The sequence below is a fragment of the Onychomys torridus genome, chromosome 11, assembly GCF_903995425.1.
Source record: "Onychomys torridus chromosome 11, mOncTor1.1, whole genome shotgun sequence".
NCBI lineage: Eukaryota > Metazoa > Chordata > Mammalia > Rodentia > Cricetidae > Onychomys > Onychomys torridus.
Genome location: NC_050453.1, coordinates 15,585,460 through 15,606,507, shown reverse-complemented (window position 1 = coordinate 15,606,507; position 21,048 = coordinate 15,585,460). Strand labels below are relative to the sequence as shown.

The following is a 21,048-nucleotide window of genomic DNA, read 5'->3' as shown; positions in this document are numbered from 1 at the left end:
AGAAACTTGTAACTCTATACAAATGATTGTGAGCCATTATTTGTATGCTGGGAATCAAACCCAGGTCCTGTGGAAAGACAGCTGGTTGTAATATAGTTATGGTAGATTTCAGAATCCTTTATTATAGACTAAGAATATATGGGTTTTCCCCCTAGGCTGTGCTATTATGTGTTAGCATCTGTAGGAACTGGTACTAGAAGCCTGTGTTACCACATCTAGCTGGTAATAGTATTATATGGCTTTGGTAATTAGTCTTTTTTTCCCCATCGTTCTTTATTTCTCTTCATCTCTCTTAGTATGGATTATTCTCTTTCTGTTTTTGCATTGTCTTTCATATTTACTGCTCCACTGAAGATTAACATCAGCAGCATGAGGTGTAAAACATCTACTAGAAAGGGATGAGAGAGAGAGAAAGAATGAGGACCTGGAGAGATGGCTTAGTGATTAAGAGCACTGGCTACTTTTCCCAAGGACCCAGGTTCAATTCTCAGCACCCACATGATGACTCACAGCTGCCTGTAGCTCCAGTTTGAGGGGGTCAGTGCCTTCATCTGGTACTGCATGCATACATACACTGACTGCACCAGAGAAGGGCTGTCAGAGTGCCCCGTAGCCCCCCATCTTCCTTTCTACCCTTCCCTGGCTTCACGTTGCACAGTTGTGGCTCATTTTTCCTCATGGTAGGATGTTTGTTCCAGTACCCACAAACTTGTATGTTAATTCTTGGAGACACCTGCAGAAACCAAGTTCAGTTTTAAAGTATTTGTTCCCCAGCTTAGGGTAGGTTTTCACACTGGTTCACATAACTTTGGCAAGTAAAGTAGGGCCTTACTATGTACACTTGATGTGTCCTTAAGAATTGTGGGGAAGTTTTCAGAGGGAGGGTGCATGGCAAAGCCTTCAGAAAGTATTTGCCACAAGTGAAGGCGCTTAACTGGACTGCGCCAAAGAGGCCTAGGTATTGCCGTCATTAGCTGATACAGAAAGTACTTTGCCAAATGTTATTAAATACAACATTAGCCAGAAAAACATTAATTTGTCTAACGTAGAACAGACTCAGTGAATCCCTTTGATGGTGTAGTGATTAAGTCTTTTTCAGTTTTATAGAATGATGATTTCAGGTGTTTTTGTAAGTTATCACAAATCCAAGTTATTCCTATCAGTAGTGTTCCTGATGGGATTTTAGTAAATATTCTCATAGTTTTAAAGATAAACATATATTTGTACAACGCATTTTTGTTAAATATTGCTGGTGACCTTTAGAAGTGAATTGAATATATCATCAGTTTCTTTTAAATGCAGTGAAGAAATAGGAAACGTTCAAGTAATTGACGTGTCAGTCTTACAGTTCTGCTACTGAGTTTCTAAATTCTCAACTACAATAACATAGTCAGTCTTTTAATTCTCTAGACACTGATAGAGTGCTCAGTAATTTTCTAACTCTCAGCTGTGTTTTCGTTCACTTTCTTTATATTGCTAACAGTAGCATAGTAGAGTAAGTTAACTGTGTACCCATATAGAGACATTTATTAGTTATTGTTCTTTGTTCCTTCTAATCAGAAATTAGAATAGTCAGTAGGTACTCTTAATCTAAAGCAGTTGTTCCTTGTTCCTTTTTTAAATCAGAACTTAGAGTCAGTAAGTATACGTTTTTAATCTAAAGTGTCCTTTAACACTCCTTCTTTTTAGACTTCTAATTCAACCTCAGGACAGAGTAAACTATGGGTTACTGACACCCTTGTCTTGTGGTCCTGTGAGAGAGCTGAGCTCGGGCTCATTTCATGTGTAGGAGCTGGATACTGTGACTGGGGGGTAGCTTTTGTTTCCAGTTCTCATAAGCCTAGTATATGTCAGCTTACCTCATCAGACTGGTTTACAGCCTTATCTTAGATATGATCCTTTTTAAAAACGTTTCATTGATGTTTGGTTTATGCATTAATAGCTCATCTATCTGAAATTTATAATTCAATGGTTTTGATATCTTAAGAGATTAAAAATTGTAAAATGTATATAATGTAAATTTGCCGTTTTTTCCCCTTTGTATGGTCGGTGGTGTTTTTGAGACAGTCTCATGTATCACAAGCAGGCATTGAACTTGCTAAGTAGCTGAGGATGACCTTGAGTTCCTGATCCTCTTGCTTCCACTTCAGAAGTGCAGGAATTACAGGTGTGCATTACTGTGCCTGCCTCCATTGTAACCATTTTAAATGTATATTTCAGAAACATTATATCCATGACATTGTACAACCATTATTGCTATCTTATTTCCAAAAATGCATCATTATACCAAAGTGAAACCCTATAATTATTTGATGGCAATTCCCTCTTTTTCTTGCTCCTTAACTCCTGGTGGTAAACTCTATTTTCAGTCTCTATGAAATTTTCCATTTTAGGGATTTAATTAAATCACATAATATCTGATATCTGGCTTATTTTACTCAACATGTTTTCAAGATTGAGCTATATTATAGTATATATCATATTTTATTTCATTTTAAGGCTAAATAATATTATGGTTTATCCTACATTTTCCCAATGCAGTCATTTTTGATAGATTGGATTGTTTGCCCCTTTTGGCTTCTGTGAATAATAATGTAACGAGCATGGTGAGTAGGTATCCTCTTTCAGTTCTTTTGGCTATCTAGAAGTGAATTGTTGGGTCATATGGTGAGTCTGTTTTTAGCTTTTTGAGCACCATCTGCTTTTTTCACAGCAGTAATGTGTAAACATTCTGATTTTTCCATTCTTGCAAACATTTGTTATTTTGATTTAATTTTATTTAATTATTTAATAAAACTCTAGAGTGTGAGGTGACAACTCATTGTGGTTAGGTTTGTATTTCTCTAATGACTAGTGGTGGTGAACATCCTTGCATGGGTTTGCTGGCTGTTTATGTACCTTGTTTGGAGAAAGGTTATTCAAACTTGGCCTGATTTTGAATTGGATATTTTTGTTACTGTGTTTTTATATGTTCTAGTATTAATCCCTTATTTGATATATGTCTTGCAATGTTTTACTATTTTTTGGGGCCTGTCCTCCTCTCTTGACAGTGTTTTAATAGTGTCTTACTTTATTTAAGAGTTTAAATTTTGATGAAATCTGTTTATCTATTTTCTCTTTTTGCTGGTGTATTTTGTTTCATATATAAGAAATCATTGCCATATCTGATGTTATACACATTTTCCCATGTTTTCTTCTATGACTTTTATGACTTCAGCTTTAAAAAAAATTTTAATTGAAAAAAATTTTTTTCATACACTATATTCTGATCATACTTTTTCCCTCTCCCAACTCCTACCGGATCCTCCTCATCTCCCCACCCAACCAACTCCATGCCATTTAATTTTAGGTCTTTGATTTATTTCAAGTTATTTTTTTGTATGATACAAAGTAAGGACCCAAGTTCATTGCACGAGTGTGTGTACACGCCCGTGCACACATGCGTGCGTGCGTGCGTGCGTGTGTGTGTGTGTGTGTGTGTGTGTGTGTGTTCATGCTTGGGCATGTATGTGTGCAGGTGCACATGGAGGTCAGAGGTTGATATCAAGTATATTCGAGCATTCGTCACATTATTTTAAACATACTTATTGTTATTAATGTATCTATATGTATATGCCCAATTATATTGACTTTTGTTGTTGTTGTTTTTGTTTTTTGTTTTTTTGAGACAGGGTTTCTCTGTGTAGCTTTGAACCTTTCCTTGGTCTTGCTCTGTAGACCAGGCTGGCCTCGAATTCAACAAAGATCCCGCCTGCCTCTACCTCCCAAGTGCTGGGATTAAAGGCGTGCGCCGCCGCTGCCTCCGCACCACCACCACCACCACCACCACCACCACCACCACCACCACCCGACTTGACTGTTGTTTTCTCTTTGGATTATCCTGGCACTCATTTTGAAATTAATTAAACACATAGGAGAAGGTGTGTTTCTGAATTTTCTGATTTATTCCATTGAACTATATGTCTTTATATCAGTACCATACTGTTTTGACTATTGTAGTTTGGTAGTGAGTTTTAAAAGTAAGATGTGAGACATCTCTCATTTGTAAGTTTTTTTGACTATTCAATCTACATTAAGATTTCATATGAATTTTAGGATAGGTTTTTCTGTTAAAAATGTGAGGATTGTCCTGATTCAGTTAGTTGCTTGGGTGTCATTGCATTTTAGCAGAATTAAATTTTTTCAATCCAGAATATGGAATAACTTTCCATTTATTTTTTAAATCAACATTTTATACTTTTCAGTATACAAGTATTTCACCTCCTTTGTTAAATTTATTCCTAATTATTTTATTGTTTTTGTTTGTTTGAAGACAGAGTTTCACTATGTAAATTTGGTTGACTTGAAACTCACTTATAGAGTCAAGGCTAGCTTCAAACTCAGAGTGATCAGCCCACTTCTGCCTACCAAATGTGTACACCACCATGTCTGGCTGCTTTATTGTTTTTTTATTTCATTGCAAATGTAATTTAAATATTTTTTAATTATTCATGGCAAATAAATAGAAAATCTCCATTCCTCCTCTTACTTCTTGAGTCAAAGTTTAAGCCGTCCAGGATGGCTTGAACTCAGTCTGTAGGCCAGGCAGGCCTTAGACTTGTGATCCTCCATCCCCTGTGTAGCTGTGTAGGCCTGTACCATTACCCTGCCTTTACAAACTGATTGTTAAAGTAGCTTTAATGAGATATTACTTACATCTGACAATTCACCGACTTAAAGTATACAATTTAATGTGCTTAGTTTACTTGTGGTTGTGTTATTATCGTGACAGCTCGATCTTAGGCTATTTTTTTAAACCACATCCTAAGAAAACCCTGCATCATTAGCTGTATATAAGTAACACTAGCCTTAAGCATCAGCTGACCTGCTGTTTTGTTCACAGGTTTGCCTGTTTCGTTGAAATGGGATCGTGTAAAGTGTGAGATGCAGCTGACTTTTGTGTATTGATTTTATATCCTGTATACTTGCTGAATCCATTATTTACATTTTCCCACACAATCTTTCATGTTTTCACACCACTTGCAATCATTTTCTCCTGTTCTGTCTAGGTAGCTTTCATTACTTACCCTTTCTGATGTGCTTGCTCAGACTTTAACTTGTAGTCTTGTGCTGAATAGAAGTGGCCAAAGCCAGGCATCCTGTGCATGTTCCTGATCTTGGGGAAACTTTTCTCCATTGACTGTGATATTCTGTAAGTGCATGAGCAGTGAGTCTGAAGTTTGGTATTATTTGATATTTCAGATTTTTATTTTTCACGTGTAATTTTGATGTAATACTTTCTTTTTAAAAAACATTGAATCTTGTTTTAAACCATTATATTTTGAAAATTTCCATGTTAATGTATTATTCTCTACTGAAGATTTGTGTGCAGGATGTGTTGTTGAAATCAGTTTTAGACTCAGTGATATGCATTGAAGAGCAACCCTTCATATGTTTCTGTGACTGACTCTTCATGTCTTTTGTATGTATGAACAGTATCCCTTTGAATGAACGCCCCACAAAATGACTGTTTATGTGCCATTGCAAGCAGTATATATGTTGGATGGGTAAACCAACTATAGACTTTTTAAAAAGGACAATTGAGGGCTTAGAAGTTGCAAAAATAGCTTAATGAACTTCCGTATACTTTTCTAGATTTACCTGTTTTGCTTTGTTCTTGGACATGGTGTCATATTTGTGTCATTCTCTGTTGTCTCTATACATACATGAATACATTATTTTGGCTGAGCCGGATTATTGATATCAAGACCCTGTAACTTTACGTAGTTCTTCCTTCATCTATTTCCTTAGACAAGATACTATCTTGCATTGCTTTGTAATATAATTATCAACTTACATTTAACTTTGTAATAATAAAAAGTTTTAAAAATCACATTTATTTATTTATTGTGTGTGTGTGTGTGTGTCTCCCCATTTATGTGCCAGAGTGGCTTGTGTGGGGTCAGAGGACAACTTGTACTTTCCTTCCACCATGTGGTTTTGGGGATTGTACTCAGGTCGTCAGTCTTGGTGACACTGAGCCGTTTTATCTGCTCTGGTATAATGATTTGTCCACTGTTCATCTGGTATTGAAATTTAACTATTGTCCCAGTAATATCCTCCAGCAGCCCCCATTTATAATGTCTTGATTCAGAGTCCAGTCCGTAATTATGCCCTGCATGTGTTGACTTGTCTCGGTAGCGGGGAACAGCACGAGTCACTTGTTTGTAGCAGACATTCCGTGTGTCCAGTCATTTCCTGGCGATGGGCTGCTGCGATGCAGATGCAGGGCAGGTGCAGGGACCACTGTGACAACACTGCATTGTTCCTGCTGCTCCCACTTGGAGTCACACTTCCTTCTGTGTGCTGCTGGTGACAGCTAGCTCTCTCTACAGATCTCTCAGGACCATGGACCTCCTGAAGAATGATACAGAGAAAGTTCATTCGGATGGCATATATTCATTCTTTCACCCGTGTGCCAGTGATCTCTTCCCTGCCTTCAGAGTGTGTCATGGCATGCCATTTTTTTAGTAGGACTTGTAAAGCTGTTAACTATTGGTGGTTTCTTTGGGGAAGACTAACACACTGATTTTATTTATTGAATGATTTAGATGTTCAGTTTTGAAAAATAATTAGCTACTCTGTAAGAATAGTTTGTCACAAGAAATTGGCAACATAGGTTGATTATGATAATTTTGTTAATTTAATCTCAGTAACTTTGTAATATTGTTCACGTTCTTATTTGTGGTATTTTTAAAAATTAGCTTTTTATAAATAGTATTTTTAAGCCCTTAAAAATTTTTTTAAAATGATTTTGTGAATGCCTGTGTGCATGTTTGTGGTATGTACACAAGAGTGCTGGTCCCCTCAGGCCAGAGGCATTAGCTATCCCCTGGAGCTGGAGTAACAGGCAGTTGTGAGCTGCCTAGCTTGGGTGCTGGGAACCAAATTTGGGACCTGTTGAAGAGCAGTGTAGGTTCTTAGACACCGAGCAACCTCTGCAGCCCCTGCCCTTTTTATTATGTGCTTATTTTCAAATTAAGCAATGTAATTCATTTTGCTTTCTCTTTATGTGTTGAATTCTGTTGGTGTGGGGTAGGGCACAGACAGGGTCTCACTGTGTCATACATGCGGTTCTGTGCTCTGGAGCCTAGTTTCAGTGCTCCTTTTAAAGCAGACTATTTCAGACTTGGCTAAAGTTTTATTTGTTTTGTAAGCACTGGTTTAGTCTGTATCCTCCAAATTTTGACATAGAGTATTTTTTTTGTGTTGTTTCTAATTACTTATTTCTTCCCTTTAATTTCAGAGCTTATCAGCATTTCTGGTTGTCTTTTATTGATTTACGGTTAATTGCATTTATACACACACACACACACACACACACACATATATGTATATATATATATGATTTTTTCATATTTTCAGTATCTTGAATTTTATTGGCAGTGGTTTTATGGCTTGATATTATCAAAATCTATAGAATTGAATGTGTTTGAAGATAATGTTGTCCAGCCATTATTGTGCTATATCTGTTTGTTATTCAAATATATTGTCATTTTACAGGTCTGTTTGAGGTCAGTTACACAGAGAGATTTGAAATAAAATGTCTTTCCAGGAAGCTGAGATATTCTATGTTTTGGCTTTATGCATTTTGAGGTTGTATTATTGGATACATACATGTTTATCACCTTACTATGATTAGTTGACTTTTGTTTTTGCTGTTATGTCTATATCTAAATTTGAAAATGACTTAATTTTTTTCTGGAGGTGAGGAGGTTAATTCCAATTAGACTCTGCTTTCTTTGGTGGCATTTTATGTAAATTAAATTTAGAATTGTATACATTAGATTCACAGAAATGTAGAAAGGATCAAATAAACATTATATAATTTGAAGGATGGTGGTAGTACATCTGCAGACTTTCAACAGTAATGATAAGGAAAAGCAGTAAAAATAGACCACTAAAAACCAGTACAAGTCATTCAGTGAGGATTATCCAGCCTCTCCATATGGTAGAGTTTTGAAAACAAAAGACTGTCATTAGTAACCTCATTCCTAAATTTTTAATTTTGATGCAATAACTAATTCATAGAAACTATATACTAATTATATAGTTATCATTTGTAGAATTAGAAAACATGAAGCACAGTAATGTGACAACATGAAATGAATTATCAAAAGTCCACTGAGAAGACACATATGCTAGATGTTTTACCAGACCCTGAAGTCATGCTCAGCTGTCTTGTCTTTTAAAAGTTTTATTGATATATTTTTTACGTATCTTTAAACAAGCTGGAATGAAGATGCTTCAGTGAACAGTAAAGGAACGAAAACTCACAGGTTTAGTGAGCTGGGCACACTGTACAGAGGGAAGAGAAGTACAGACAAAATGGGTTTATGAACACAGAAGGAGATCTTCTAAAGGAGTCAAAGCAGAAGTTTCAGCTGTGTGTTCAAAGAACCATTAAAGTCAAAACAAGGGTCTATCTAAAAAAAGGTTCAAGTTGTTAAGGCTCCTCCCTAAGTAGTAACATGCCCTGTTAAGACCAGAAAAAGAGGGGAGCCAGCTAGTGGACAGTCCAGCAGTTAAACACTACTGTGCCTGTCAGTTAGATTCTTGCCAGTTTTAAAACTAAAGTTTGGTACATTTAGTTAGTAAATAATAGAGAATCCCATTAGTTTTTACTTTCCCCCACTTTTTGTAGTGTGCGCAGTGATTTTTTTAAATTAGCAATTTTCATTCAGCCATACTAACAATTTTAAATAGTATTTTTTGTATTATTTACTTAGAGACAAGACCTATTTTTTGTTTTTTCTTTTCATCTTAATATCTTTAGCATCTTGTAAAATACTTGACAAATTGGCAGTATTGAGATAAACTATTTTTTAAACCAGAGTAACTAAAATTTTATTCTGATAGCACATGGTTGCTAAAATGTTTGGGTTTTTTTCTGACATTTTTATAATGGGTATGTTAAGGAGAAATAAAGGATAGTATCTTTCTATACAGGCACATATTCCCTAAAAGCATAAGGCAAACAAATGCTGTAGAATTATATATGAGAAATGAGAATCTGCCAAGTATACAGATTTTGTGGAAGCATGTCGTATTAACATAAATAGGCTATGTACATACTATTGTCTCAGGCAATTCAGTTACTACTCACTCACTCATTCATTTATGACAGCCAAAGTTGTCCTTTCACCTATACATGTACACACATGTACTCACACACACACACACACACACACACACACACACACTCACTCACTCACTCACTCACTCCTGTAAAGGTAGAGGCAGGCGGATTACTGATTTGCCTGGGCTACACAGTGAGTTGCAGGCCAGTATGGACTACATGCCCAAGATCCTGTCTCAAACAAAAAATGAATAAATGTAAAAAATGTAAATGTATATACACATAAAGGAACCATTGTTTATTTATAGTAATTAATTCATGCTTCTATAGTTTGATTAGATTTTAAAGGTGCTTTGGTTTAGTTCTTAATTATAATTTAGATTTTTATTGTTTAAGAAATACTCATTTATTGTACATCTAATTTGTATCACATTTATTAAGAAAGTAACTTATTCTGTTTTTGTTTCAGCAAAACCATTCACTTCTAAAGTGAAGCAGATGCGATTACACAGAGAAGACTTTGAAATATTAAAGGTGATTGGTCGAGGGGCTTTTGGGGAGGTAAGATGGTTTTATAGAATGTTTGCTAATTGTTTTAGAATATATTGGTGAGAGATATTTGCTTGCTGTTATAATTGATATAGCTGATCAGAAAATGGTTTAAAGTTGTAAATGAAACATGAATTTTGCATGAATTGTTTTCTACAATGCTTCACTTTTTAATGTGTACTGAATTTTGTTTGTCTGTTTCCTTCTTGTGCCAAGGTCACACTATCTCATGCTACTTCGTCTCCTAAGAAGTTTTGGTCTGTCTGGTAGAGTTTCTTCCTCTGATCCTGCTCTTTCCTCTCCTTGTGTTTACACACACACACACACACACACACACACACACACACACACACAGCATGAGCGCACACGTACATGGCAGGCTAGAGAGATCTGAGTTTGGGTTAGGATTCTTGTAACTGGAGAAGAGTTTATAATTCATTGAAAATTTAAGATTGAGTCAGCTAATCCATACACAGGATATACATCTCCTTTTATTTAGGGCTTTATAAGATTGTAGCTTCATTCATATAGAAAATTCCACATCTTTTAGCAGGTTTACTAGATGTATGGTATTCCTGAGGTTATTTTAATTAAAATGCCTTATGTTTCTTTGTCTAATTGTTGAAAATACAAATAATTATAATTAGCTGAATTTTATTTATTGGCCTCATGACTAGTCTTTGCACTAATTTAAAATCATGAAATGTGCTGAGTTTCAATAAAGCTCTTCCTCTACATCTGCTGAGACACTAGTCAGTTTCCCTTATCTGGTTAATGTGTTGAACTTCACTTTTAATTTCAAATATTAAACTAACTGTATATTTATAAAATGATTCCAGCTTGGTTGTGTGTTATCCTTTTTATGCATCAGTAGATTTGGCATGCTTTTAAAAGATTGTATTTAAATTTTTTCACCTATTTTTTGGACAGAATAGGCCTGTAATTTCCTTTCAATACCTCCATCGGATTTTGGGGTCTTGGCTTTGCTGGTCTCATGAGAGGAGTATTTCCCCTCTTCCCGCTTTCTGCAAGCTTCTGAAGTCATTGCCGTTTTCCTTATATGCTTCTAGAGTTTCACAGGTGAAGCCTTCTGAACCTGGAGTTTGTTTCTGAGATAGTCAGTATGTTTCATTTTTACAATGGAGTTTTCAATATCATGTGTCAGTTTATTTGCCTCGTTACTTTCATAACTCAGTATTGCATTGATCAGTTATTGACTCATATGGCTGTTGGTGATCTCATCTTTCAATTTGTTGTGCTAGGGAGTTGTCACTTCTCTTTGTTTTCAGTGGACTTGACTTTCGGCCTCTTCAGTTTTGCTGCTGTAGAGGAATTCACAGTCTTTAATGTTTTGTTTTCTTGGTGTTAACTGGCTGTCCATTCTTCTAATTTACTGAAATAGATGACTTAGAGTATTGGTTGCCAGCTCTTCTTTGAAATGTGCCTCCGGCTGCTCTCCTCCCAGCAGTGCTCTCCTGCCTCCGTTACTGTCCACTGCCAGTGTACGCTTCCAGTTGTTTTGTTCTGTAGCCATGAGTTTACAAGTTCATCTGCTGCTTTCTTTGTTTTTATTGAGACAGGGTTTCTCCTTGTAGTTTTGGTGCCTGTCCTGGATCTTGCTGTAGCCCAGGCTGGCCTCGAACTCACAGAGCTCCACCAGGCTCTGTTTCCTGAGTGCTGGGATTAAGGGCATGCGCCACCACCGCCCGGCTGAGTTCATCTGTTTCTAAGGGCCTCCAGGATTTCTGGTCATTTCTGCCATTGAGTTATAATGTGACCAGAGCTGAGGTAGCATATATTGTGTGATTGGAATTTATTAGGTCAAACCCATTAACTATTTAAAATTTCCTCTTTTCTCTTGAGCTGCCATTTCCTGAGAAAGGAGTTGGTTTGTTAGTTTATTCTTTGGTTTTTTTCCTTGACTCTTTTTTTCCTTGATCTATTTCTTCCTGAGAGAATTTCTCTTTTCTTTATTTCTTTCAGTGTTTGCCAGCAACAGTCATTTTTGTCTTCCTAGTGATGAACTCTTGTTTCATTGTAGAGTGCTCTTGCTATCTCTGCGATGCTCTCTGATATACATTAGTCTGATATGAGTAGAAATATTTCAACTGTTAGCATCTACATTAAATACCTAGCTGAATTTTTTAGTTTGTTTCCTGTAGCCTTATAGTAGATTTGCTACTAAGTGTAATACCAGTTCCTTGTTTGCCCTCCCCTCTCTTATAGATTTATGTGACCTGATTTTTAATTTTATATTAACAGAACTATTTACTATATATTCTTGTTCCTAGCTTCTGTACTCCACATTATACTTACGTGTCACACACCCTTGTTTTTCTTCTCATCTGTTCTTTAACATTTATTATCTCTTTATTTGTATGTGTCTCTGCTCTCTGTGCATGTGCATGTATATAAGTGTGTGTGGTTTGCCATGGCATGCATGTGGAGGTTGGAGGGCAATTTGTGGGAGTCATTTCTCTCTTTGCACCATGTGGGTTTTGGAAATTGAACTCAGGTCATCAGGCTTGGCAGCAGAGTGCCTTACCCACTGAGCTGTCGTACTGGCCCCACGTCCTAGTTTCCACTAGCTAGCTCACAGTATTTCTTGGTATGACTACGCCATATGTCTTCTTTCATTCATAATAGCGTTGTTGATTGCTAAAATTACTTAAGGTTTTTGGCTGTTCAGAATATTGCTGTCAGGAACATTCTTATTTACATCTTTGGTGAGGTAGAAACATTCATTTGTGTTTTATATAAACCTAGGAGTGGAATTCCTGCATCTTGGGGTAGGCATAGTTAGCTTTAGTAGATAGTGCCAAATAATTTCCTAAGTACTGAGTCATCCTCATTCTCTCTGTAACACCAGTCTCGTTTCCCTAACGTAAACCACTTCTGCTAGGTTTGTGGTGGTGTGCACTGTGACTCCATTTTGCTTTTCCTGTTAAGTTTTATTAATGCCCAATACCTTTTTGTATTCCTTTATATCATGTAGATATCCTTTGGACAAGTAGGGTTTTTTTTTTTTTTTTTTTTTTTTTGAGGGGTGCTAGGGAGGTAAGAGTTGAATGTTACTGGTATATTCTGGATACAAATGATTTCATGGAAACCAAAAAGTGGTTTGACTTTTCCTTTCCTGGTAGATCTTGTATTCAAATAAAATTCAATAATTAAACTGTAATGATTAGTGATTTTTGTGTTTAAGAATTTTTTCCTAGTCTGAAGATCGTGAATATTTTCCTCTCATCATAAAAAAAGACATTTCTTTTTATTTTATGTATATGAGTGGTTTGTCTGCATGCATATATGTGTACCATGGTACCTGGTGCCTGAAAAGGTCAAAAGATGGTGTTGGCTCTCTGGAACTGGAGTTACTGAAGGTTGTGAGCTGCCATGTGGGGGCTGGGAACTGAACCTAGGTCCTCTGCAAAAGCAATAAGTACTTGCAACTTCTAACCTGTCATTCTACCTGCTTTCATCTTCTTAGAAATTCGTCCTGTGAAATGCCAAGCATGATGATGGACACTTGTGATCCTAACACTGGGAGGCCGAGGCAGGGGTTTAGCACAGTCATGGCTACCTAGTGTGTCTGAGGCTAGCCAGAGCAACATGAGACCGTGTCTCCCCCCCACATCTCCCCAAAAAGAAATTCTTTCTGTAATCTTTCAAAAAATCTTTTCCATTTATGTCTGAGTCTGTGATTCAATTGGTATTGATTATTTTGTGTTTTCTGAAGTATTGTTTAAACATACTTTTATTGAAATAGTTTTGCTAGCACTCTGATAAAGAAAAGAAATTCACTTGGCTCTCTAAGTGTGTATGTGTTGTGTGCTGCATGTTCTATTTATCACTTGGTCTTGTTTGTGCCAGTAGCACAGTAAATTAATTCCCGTGGCTTTATTCTAAAAAGTGAGAGTGTGCAGTGAATGGCGTGGGAGTGTAGGGTTGTGTTAGTAATTCTAGGACTTTGGCGTTTTATGTTCATGCCTACTAGTTTGGAGCTGAGTCACTGAGTGTGTAGAGATAGATTCTGGGAAAACTGACATCTACTACTGTTAAATCTAGTTCACAGACAAGGAGTTTCTCTCTTGAAAAGTCGGAGTGTGTCCGGTGGAGCACTTGTGTAACACTGTGTGTGTGAAGTCAGGTGTGGATCCTCAGGTGTTGAATCTTGCCTTCCCCCATGTTTGAGACCAGGTCTCTCTGTTGTTCTCTGCTCTATACTCAGCTAGCTGGCTCTGAGCTACTGGGGGTTCTGTCTTCGCCTTATGTCTGGCTGTAGGAGCACTGAGATCACAGATTGCCACCAAGCTCAGCTTTACCTGGGTCCTAGGGATTTGAATTCTGGTTCTTACACTTGCATGGTTAGAGCCATTTCCCATTTTACCCATTGAGCCATTTCCTCAGCCCTCTCGTTGCTTCTTAAGGTCCGACTTATTTAAGGTTTAGATTGTAGGTATTATGCACAGTTTGTTAAATTTATTCTCAAGTATTGATGCTTTTGATTTGGTGGCAAATGACTATAAAATTTTTATATCCAGTATTATATTTCTGATATGTAGGTACAATTGATTTTTATTTATATCTGCCTTGTATTTCCCAATGTCATGTTTTAGTCATTTGAGAAGGACAGTTTTTTTTGTTTTTGTTTTTTTTTTAACTTTACAGACTGTACATTCTATTTCTTTCTCTTGATTTATGGCACCTACTTAGGTGGCTAATGCAGTGTTGAGCAGTGTGTCATGAGGTGGATATACTTACCCTTCACTGACATTTAGCAAGAAGGATTTTTTTTTAGGATTTAGGATTAAGGATTTTTTAAGACTTTAAGGATTCAATATTTACTGTTAAATATGATGCTAATTGTAGGTGTTTTGCTAGATGTGTTCTGTTTGAAGAATGGGTTTTAATACTAGTTTCTGAAGTTTTAAAATTTTAATAATCATTGCATCTACTGCAATAATTGTATGGATTTTCCCTTTTATTCACTTACTGTAATGATTTATTTTGATTTTTATTCACTTATTAATTGTATTATTTGATGTTTTTGTGCATGTATATATATTTAGTTTTTTGAGTTCTTTATATATTCTGGCTATTAATCCCATTAGATTAATAGTTAGTACATACATTCTGTAGATTGTCTCTTCTCTGTGTGTGTAATATTTCCTTGGCTGGGTTAATATTTTGAAGTATTTTGCTTGTTTTCTTAAGGACTTTGACCCATTTTTAAATAGATTTTTATGTAGGGTGACAGTTAGAAATCCAGTCTTGTTTTTCTACATATGATTATCCAGTATTCCTAACACCATTTATTGAAGGACTACCTTTTTCTCCAAAGTAAAGTTTGCTATATGTGCAGAATATCAGATGGTGATAACTGCAAGGGTTTGGTGCTGGCTCCTCTATTTTATTCTATCAGTTGAGTATGGCACTTGACCTAGCTAGTTTTATGTCAGCTTGACGCAAGCTAGCGTCATCTGAAAGGGGGAACCTCAATTGAGAAAATGCCTCCAAAAGGTCCAGTTGTAGGGCATTTTCTTAATTAGTGACTGATGGGTGAGGGCCCAGTGCATTGTTGGTGGCACCATCCCCGGACTGGTGGTTCCAGGTTCTATAAGAAGTCAGGCTGAGCAAGCCATGAAGAGCAAGCCAGTGAGCCGTACTCCTCTGTGGCCTCTGCACCAGCTCCTGCCTCCAGTGTTCTGCCCTGCTGAAGTTCCTGCCCTGGCTTCCTGCAGTGATGGACTGCAATGTGGAACTGTAAACCGAGTAAATCTTTTCCTTCCAGACTTGCTTTGGTCGTGGTGTTCTGTTACAGCAATAGAAACCCTGACTAAGACAGTACTGTAGCATGATTTGAAGTAAGGTGCTGTGATACTTGCAGCATGGATTTTTGTTGAATGTGTCTGTTTGCCATGCAAATTTCAACATTACCTATTATTGCAAAACTGAAGTTTTTAATTTTAGTGAAATTCTTTTTTTTAAATCTTTTAATGATTTATTTTTAGTTTATGTGCTGTGATGTTTTGCCCGCATGTCCATGTGAGGGTGTCGGGTCTGCTGGAACTGGAGTGACAGACAGGTGTGAGCTGCCATGTGGGTTCAGGGAATTGAACCTGGGTCCTCTGGAAGAGCAGCCAGTGCTCTTAACATTGAGCTACCTCTTCAGCCCCATGAAATTCTTATTATTAATTACATTCATGGATTAATGCTTTTAGTGATGGTGTATAATTGGTTTTTCCACTATTGAAGCAATTCCTGGTACAGGGTCTATTAGGTATGGATTGCCTTTCAAGATATTTTTCTCTTCAGTTAATCATTAATATTTTGTTAGATAGTTTTACATACATACTCATGGAGAACGTTGATCCATAATTTTTTGTTTTCATCATTTTCAAGCATTGATATTAGGGTTGTGATGAATTTAAGTAAGGGGTTGGGAGAGTGGTTTTCTTTTCTTTTCTAATGTTTGGAAGCTTTTGTACAGCACTGCTTTTTCCCTTAAATGTTTGATGGAATTTAATGGTGCAATAATGTGGACTTGGGTTTTTAATACTCACAATTGATTAATGATGGTTATGGAGTTAGCCAGTTCGCTTTTTCTGTTTCAGTTAACATCAACTTTAGTATGATTTATTTTTCATGGACTATGTCTGCTAACATTTATCAAGTTTATTTTCATGAGGTTGTTTATAATATCCTTTTATTGTAGAGTCTGAGGTGAGGGTCCTTTTTTCACATAGTTCACACTTTCTTTTTCTTGAGTCTTACTAGAGGCTTTTCAATGCAATTAAAAATCAGAGCTACTTTTTTCTGTATGAGTTGTCTCTCTGTTTGTATACACATGCACTCGCATGCATGTTGTATGTGCACTGCATGTGAATGTGCAAGTGTGCATGTCTGCACATGCATGGAGAGGCCAGAGCAGGACTTGCCCTTTTCTTTAGATTTAGTTCACTGATTTGTCTTTTACCTTCTCAAGGTGAAACTTGGAGCTTTGCTTATTTTTTTCCATTCCAGTTTAAACACAGAAGCAGAGGTTTTACTTTTAATGATTAGGTTCATCCCAAAGATGATTATTATCATTGTTTATTTTTGAGGCAGGATTTCTCTGTGTAGTCCTGGCTGTCCTGGCACTTACTCTGTAGACCAGGCTGGCATTGAGCTCACATCAATTCACCTGCCTCTGCCTCCTGAGTGCTGGTATTAAAAGTGTGCACCACCACTGGCTGGCCTCCAAAGGTATTTTTTATTATCATTGATTTCAAAATACTGTTTAAACTTCTATTCAGGAGTTGTGAAAGTTATTCTTTGCTTTTAAAAGTCTGGCTGTTTGAGTTATATACAGTGAGATAATGTACTCTTGATTTTTCTCTAATTTCATAATTTGTTTATGGGCAGAATGTGAAGTGTTCTTAATCAACACTTCACATGCCCTTAAAAATAATACTTATTCTTCATATGTTTGACTAATGTCAGTGTGACTGAGATAATCAATGCTGTTACTAAGATCTTCCATAATTTGCTGATCATTGTTGAGTTCTGTCAGTCACTATGGGAGTGTTCATTTCTTCCCTATAGTTAGTTGTATGTATTTCCCGATTTAGAAAACTGTTACAGCAGGCGCAACACACTCAAAGCAGCTATGTCTTCTTGATGCTTATCAGTGTGGACTGCTTCTCTTTTATGTGAGGTGGTGTTTCAGACCTTGTGCTTTGATTTCCCTGTCAGTCAGCTTTGCTATGGTGTGAACACTGTCTTCTACAGTTGTATTTAAAGTGAATCTTTTGTAGATGTATACAGTTAGGCTTTGCAAATTTTAATACATCCTGTTAATATCTGTACTTTTAATTAGACTGTTTAAACTATGAGTTTGAAAGTGGATTGATGTGTGCTCAAGGCCAGCCTGGTCTACAGAGTGAGTGCCAGGACAGCCAGGACTACACAGAGAAACCCTGTCTCAAAAAAAAAAAAAAAAGATAATAATCATCTTTGGGATGAACCTAATCATCATTCAAAGCAAAACCTCTGCTTCTGTGTTTAAACTGGAATGAAAAAGAAGCAGCAAAGGCCTAGGTTTTGTGCATGTTAGGCAACTCCACCAAACAATATTATCATCCCAAATGTGATTTTTTTTTTAAATATAATCTAAGATTGAAGCGTGTTTCCTCACAGCGAAGGGTTCCCCTGTCTGTCCCTTGTTGATCTGCATTCATTGGTCCAGTGTCTGCCTGTGCCACACCTTTTGCATACTCCAGAAGGGAGGGGCTTTCTGTTTGGAATCATTCCTAGAAAAAACATTGTTTCTAGGAAGGCCCTGTCTACAGTCCCTTTTCAGGAAACCTTGTTTGCAACAATTAAAACACCTAACATTTTGATTTTTCTTCAAGCCTCTGGAAATCACCTCTCCTCTCCAAGCATCACCATGGCTATGAGATCCAATATTGACTGTATCTGCGATCCATTCCTCTATGGGTGCTGATCTTGCCTTTAAAGGCCTAATTTATTGCCTTTTGCATTATGAATTAGCATTTTCAAAAGCCAAAGCTTCAATAATTATTTTTCTAGCATCTGAATTTGTTATAATTTTATTTACAGCTGATGTGAATCTTTGCTTAAAAAAAAAAGTCAAGTTTTCTTTTGGGTTCTGAATAACTCTTAAATGACTCAATTTTCTTTCTGACTTCTCCTATTCTGTCCCAAGCATTCAAGGCTGCTGCATGGCATAGAGCCAAGGTGTGGTCATCATGTCATCATATAGAGACTTTTTTTTTTGTTGTTAAACAGCAGCGTAATTGCCCTTTCCAAGAAGTTGGCCTTGGGAGATTTTAATACCTGTAACCCCACTTTGTTGTTCAGTGGTCCTAGCCTCATCTTTCCACCAGGTCCTCCACTGTAATTGAGGCCCAGGCTCCAATACTGCTGTAACCAAATCTCTCCAGTCCTGTGGGACAATTCTTTTACTAGTTGACCATGAATTTAGCATCTGCTTCACAAAAGGTGAATGCGTACCATATGAGACTATTGTTTCCTTAAATCTCCTCAAATCTAACATTTCCACAGGAATACAGTCAAATCTTACACAGCCTTGGGAATATCTGTCATTTGGCAGTTCCTGTAAGATGACTAGATAAATTAAGGTTGGTTGTTTGAAAACTTTGGGCTGTTACTTTCTAATTTTATAATGTAATGCTGAGGTTGGTTCCCCTTTAAGTTCCTCTGTCTTGGTCTGAATATCTCTATGATCCATTTTAATAAGTTTTTCTAAGGCCTGTATCTTGACACTCATATCAACCAACTTTTTTAGAGATCATCCAAGAATTATCAAACCAACAGTAAGGATTATCAAAATGATAATTAACATGTCAATCCCAGCTAAGGCGATCATCCCTTCATTTAATTGCTCCATTTTTAAACCATCCATTGCATAATCATGCAGAGACTAACTGTCTCCATTGTAATAGTGTTTCCCTCCCTCCCTCCCTCCCTCCCTCCCTCCCTTCCTCCCTCCCTCCCCCCCCCCCTCTTTCTCTCTTTCTGAAACAGGGTTTCTTTGTGTAGTTTTGGTACCTGTCCTGGATCTTGCTCTGTAGACCAGGCTGGTCTCGAACTCACAGAGATCTGCCTGTTTCTGCCTCCAGAGTGCTGGGATTAAAGATGTGCGCCACTGCCACCTGGTATGTTTCTCATTTTTTTAATGTGGGAAAAACCTCTCTCTTTTAACTGATTCCTTCCTTTAAGACTTCCCAGTTGTCTCACCAAATCTGCTGAGGATGATGGTGAAGATGATGGTGAAGTGTGAGGCTGACTGCTGCTGTGTAGAACAGTAGAAGCCCGAGTGGGTGTCAAGGCAGCTACCTGGTGTGGCAGCAGCCTAAGGAGGGGTTCAGGGAACGCCCACAGCCCTCTGGGAGAGAAGTCACAGAGCCAGCAATGGGCGTGGGGAATGTGTGAAAGCGGCAAACCTCCACAGCGTTGGAAGCCCAAGCGCCTGTACAGTCTGTTGCAGAGAGGCTGCAACAGAACAACCCCAAATTTGCTCAGAGGTTGGGGAAAAAAGAAAGGTAAACCTAGCTGGTAGGTCAGTGACTCCAGCAGGAGCCCCAATGCAGCTCCGGCCTGTGCTGGTGGCTGCAAAGCCACAGGCAAGAGGCATTTTCATGAATTCATGTTCTAAAAGTTGGACACTAGATGAAGTGTGAATCTGTTTAGTCTTAATTAACAAAAACCTGGAGTCAGCAACTGAATGGACCATGCTTTGCTGACTCCCCATGGGAGGCCTTACCTTTTTGGAGGAGGGAAAGGGGGTAGACTTTGGGAGGGAGACTGAAGAGGGGCTTGGGAAGAGGGGGGGATCTGTGGTTGGTATGTAAAATGAATAAAAAATTTCTTAAATAAAAAAACAACAAAAAACCCCCAAAAACAAAAAAAAAACCCTAGAGTTAGATATCGAGCGTGAAAGCTGAAAGATCAGAGAAGAGCAGCCAGCCATTAGAGAGTTCTTACCTCTGTGAAACCTCAGACTAAATGGGGGGATCCTATTTCTACGAATCTGACTGAATGGGCTGAAGATCCTGTCTCTACCCACCTTATATTCCTGTCTCCAACTCCCTAGTGCTGGGATCAAAGACATGAGATCCCAAGTGCTGGGATCAAAGGTGTGTGCCACCACAGCCCAGCTCTGTTTCTCTTTTAGACTGATTCAGTCTTGAAGCTCAATGTGGCCTTGAACACCTGGTCTTCCTGTTTCCTCTTCCCAAGTGCTGGGATTAAAGGTGTGTGCCACCACTGTCTGGTCTCTATGGTTAACTAGTGGCTAGCTCTGCCCTCTGATCTCCAGGCAAGCTGTGTTTGTCAGAACACAAACAGAATATCATACAACATAAGATAGTAATGAAATATATTACAAATACAAGAGATTCTTCACTAAAAATATATATGTAGAAATAATTAACATATACAGGCAACTACCAAAGATAGACGAGGAAAGTCATACAAGAACCTTGCAGTTTGAGGTGAATGTATCTGCAAGTTCTCTGCATCATCTTGACTTCACTGGGTAGGGGAGGAGGGACCAAGTGCCCAGCCCATTCTGTGAGGCTAGAGTAACCGACCTTGTTCTAACACCTGACGGTGTGTCGGGTGCGGGAAGCAACACAGGAAGGACAACGTCTCACCAGTTAAGGGTCTGACTGTCTCTTTGGGGAGGTAGAGTTTTAGCTCACACAGGAGCACTTCCGGGTTGTAGTGCACACGGAAGTGCTCCTCGGCTGTGCCCTTAGGAGTAGTCCTCATTACAGTGCCACCTAGCAACATTTCTGGTTTGCTGCATGATTGTATTTCTTGGTTTGGGTTTCATTCATTATGCACTTTATAAT

At 37.7% G+C, this 21,048-nt stretch overlaps 1 protein-coding gene across 20 annotated transcripts in view; it reads left to right on the top strand.

The window, feature by feature from the left end:
- Nucleotides 1-21,048, top strand: part of Cdc42bpa (CDC42 binding protein kinase alpha) — a 206,671-nt gene that overhangs the window by 28,309 nt on the left and 157,314 nt on the right. For 19 of the 20 annotated variants that reach the window (XM_036201790.1, XM_036201799.1, XM_036201801.1 and 16 more), the window contains exon 2: nt 9,588-9,679. In XM_036201790.1, coding sequence (XP_036057683.1) covers nt 9,588-9,679 — 92 coding nt within the window. Of the gene's footprint in view, nt 1-9,587; nt 9,680-21,048 lie in introns of those variants that run through there. The other variant, XM_036201804.1, reaches the window with a different exon arrangement.